The sequence below is a fragment of the Haemaphysalis longicornis genome, unplaced genomic scaffold (assembly GCF_048455015.1).
Source record: "Haemaphysalis longicornis isolate Haplotype H1 unplaced genomic scaffold, Haemaphysalis longicornis Haplotype H1 scaffold_1, whole genome shotgun sequence".
Classification (NCBI taxonomy): domain Eukaryota; kingdom Metazoa; phylum Arthropoda; class Arachnida; order Ixodida; family Ixodidae; genus Haemaphysalis; species Haemaphysalis longicornis.
In genome coordinates this window covers 340,135,497-340,138,740 of record NW_027526203.1, presented here as the reverse complement: position 1 = coordinate 340,138,740, position 3,244 = coordinate 340,135,497, and the positions used below count along the sequence as shown (strand labels likewise).

The 3,244-nt window shown below is 46.6% G+C and overlaps 1 protein-coding gene and 1 non-coding gene across 2 annotated transcripts; one reads left to right on the top strand and one right to left on the bottom strand.

Annotated features, from left to right (window-relative positions):
• Positions 1 to 247: 247 nt before the first annotated feature.
• On the top strand, positions 248 to 320 carry Trnaa-ggc (transfer RNA alanine (anticodon GGC)). Its single transcript has one exon. It is a non-coding gene; the product is annotated as a tRNA-Ala (tRNA).
• An 894-nt stretch (positions 321 to 1,214) lies between these two features.
• Positions 1,215 to 3,036, bottom strand: LOC144170614 (uncharacterized). The gene is made up of 2 exons (XM_077700521.1): positions 3,012 to 3,036; positions 1,215 to 1,529 (listed from the first exon to the last, which is right to left on the bottom strand). The coding sequence occupies exons 1-2, from the start codon at positions 3,021 to 3,023 to the stop codon at positions 1,215 to 1,217; spliced, it is 327 nt and encodes a 108-aa protein (XP_077556647.1). The 5' UTR covers positions 3,024 to 3,036.
• Positions 3,037 to 3,244: the final 208 nt, after the last annotated feature.

Genomic DNA, 3,244 nt, shown 5'->3' with positions numbered 1-3,244 from the left:
TTCCGATTCGCTACATCCATAGCGAGGGCCTCTGTTCTGGCAGTCTTGGTGCCATAGGGAGCTTAAGAGGGTTCAACGCTGGTCGACCACTCTCGACATGTCGTAGACGCTCGAGTCATGGCCCGGGGGTTAAAAAGAAGGTCCCCTTCGCCCCGAGTAGTCTGAGTGGCGCTGGCTACCACCCTCAAGCGCAGGAAACAAAAACACCTGAACATAAATACCCCAGAAAGTGGAGACGAAAGTAGCCCCGCTGGTAGCGTAGTGGTTATCGCACCAGACCGGCATTCTGGAGGTCGTGGGTTCGGATCCCACCTGGCGGGCATTTTTTCTCCACTTTCTTATTTTCCAAATTCTTTATCTTGACCAACTACATCCTCCCCTTTGCTTTCCGAGGTTTTCTTGACTGCCAACTCTTATTTCTGAGTTATTTTCAACGAGCCCCTCATTTCATTTCTTATTCCAATTCGCTATATATATATATATATATATATATATATATATATATATATATATATATATATATATATATATATATATACATACATACATACATACATACATACATACACACACACACACAGACATACGCGCACTGAGGCAGGGAGTACGGTGCGATAGCTGTACCTTTCTAACTTTTTCACCTCACTTGCTCACCAACATCGGCCCGCCGTACGAGTAATGGATGGCACGCTTGACCGACCAGCCCGCTCCCTGAGACCCAGCAAGGTCTGGTGAAACGGGCCTGGACAGCCAGCTACAGCCAGGGTATTTTGGATAGGGGCGCCCGCACATCGGCACCTCATGCTCGATTAGTACAAATTTATTCACTCACTAAGATATATGCGAAGTGAAAATACGTATTCTCGTGCTTTTGGCTTTTATGAATTAAAAAAAAAGTGCTCCTTCTGCGTGTGGCGTACGTACTTAAGGCAACGCAGTCTATCGGAATAGGCCTACTTCTGTTCTACACTTTAGTTACCCTTTAAGGATTGGTCAATACTTTCCTGACAACGATTGTCGGAAGCCTCTAGTTTATGATGCTTCACGTATTGAATAGATGCAGTTTACTAGTATTACAAATAATTCCAGGCAGTCTTGGGTATGGTTTTGGTTCCCTGAAACTTTATTTTCCGAAGACGAACATTTAGGTATAGAGAAGATTTGGCTGGGGAAGAGCTGCACACTGGCGCTCTTGCATTTGTCGTCTCGAAAGCTCAACCGTGGAATCCATGCCCGTAGCCGTATCCACCGAGACCATAGCCGCCGTAGCCGCCGTAACCATGCTTGATGTGAGTGTGGTAAGCGAAGGCACGGCCTACGGGGTAACCGTGTCCATATCCCCCGTAGCCACCGTATCCGCCATAGCCGCCATAGCCACCATAGCCGCCGTATCCACCGTATCCACCATAGCCGCCGTATCCACCGTATCCGCCGTAGCCTCCGTATCCACCGAGGCCACCATATCCCCCGTAACCACCAAAGTAGCCGGCGCAGGCGGCAGCCACAAGAGCGAAGAAGACAGCAATCATCTGCGTAAAAATAGGCAACAATGTGAGCATTTTTAGCAATGTTATTACTGCAGAACACTTCTCGATGGTATAATTGTCACTGTAGTCGCTCTCCTGGTCCCATATTTTCCCTATAGTTTAGTAATAGCCTTGATATGCCCATGTTTATGGCTTTGGCCAACCTTTATGCACGAAAACCCGTATCTATAGTGTAAAGGGCTTCCTGGGCATTAATAGATTACAGCAGCTTGAATTTCTTCAGGACCGCACTAAGCCGTTCAAACCTTGAAAGCTTGCAATTTTACTTTCAGATTTTGCTATTCTCCTCCAGGACAAAAAGGTGCAAAGGCCAATTTTTATCACTCCTTTGCTCGCCTTGCAAAGCAACGGGAAAGAAATATCCTTTCGGAGTTGTTAAATAAAGCCGTGCGTCAGGAATCGGTATGAATGAGTCTTTCACTACAGAGTCCGATGACCGTGTGCTTTGAAACATGGTTCTTTCTTTTTCTGTACTGTAAACATTTTGCACGCCGAAAGTGCACAGTTTTTATGTAATGAAGAGCTTGATGAAACTATCATTGCATATTCCCTGTTGCTAAGCGTCGTATACTAAAACAGTGCACACACAATACTTGAATATTTCAGGTACAGATTTCTGGCTCGTAACCGTAATTTCAGGACTGAGGACTCTGGAATTCCCAAGCGTTTTGCTAAGTATTTGCGTAAAGCTTCATTGAATGGGACAGCTTACATATATGTGCGCAGTTTCGATCTTAGGAGGTAGTTAACACAGGTTCCATAGACGTAGACGCAATCAGCCGTAACGTTTGATGACTAATTACACAATAAATGTTACGTTGCATTCCGCGAACTCTTTTTTGCAATACCTGCATTCAAGGTGAACCTTTGCCTTATGCAAAATATCATTTCTACAATGGTTTTTCTGAGTTCCTGAACGCTGGGCATTTTGAACTAAATTGCCGGGAAATGAACAATTAGAATAAAATTCTGTTTGTGTACAACTTATTAGCACTCACTCCTTCTTTATCCTTCGAAATAATAGCCTGGCCTGCCAAAGCTACACTTGAGGTCAACAAATGTAGCATTGGCTGCACCGTGGTCAATTTGACGAGCTACTTTGAAGCCCTATAGATATTCCGTCTCGGTGAATGCTGGGAAGGATAGGCTAGATTCGCATAGGTTCATCAGCCTTACAAGATAAACACGCAGACTGAGTTGTAGGACAAGCTGAGAAAGTGCACTCTGGCAGACGACAACGGATAGGACAGATGACGGTTACATCAGGGCGTACAGGATTAAAGGCTGGGATGCGTGCGAAGCTTAAGCAAGAGAATCCTGTCCGGATGTGGCCCGGCGAACTGGCCGCGTGTTCACTGCGCGAAAGGAGTATCCGGCAGGGGGGGTTTAGCAGGCGATCATCCGAGTGCACGTATTCCGCATGGCGCAGGCTGCAATACAAGTGGGCCGAGGGGCACGCCTTACCAGGGACTTCATGGTTGGGCTTGCTACTGGCTCGTCTGGCAGTGACACGACTTCAGCACGGACAGAGGGCTCCTTATATACATTTGCTTTCTAGGGGGCGCGCCATCGGGCCCTTCCTGCCAAAGAGGTCATTCCGGCTGGGCTCTATTCCGCCCTTGCAAAAAAAGAAAGCCAACAACACAGACACAAGAAACATGTTCGGCGACTTCTTTTGTGTCCCACCCGTGGCTGTT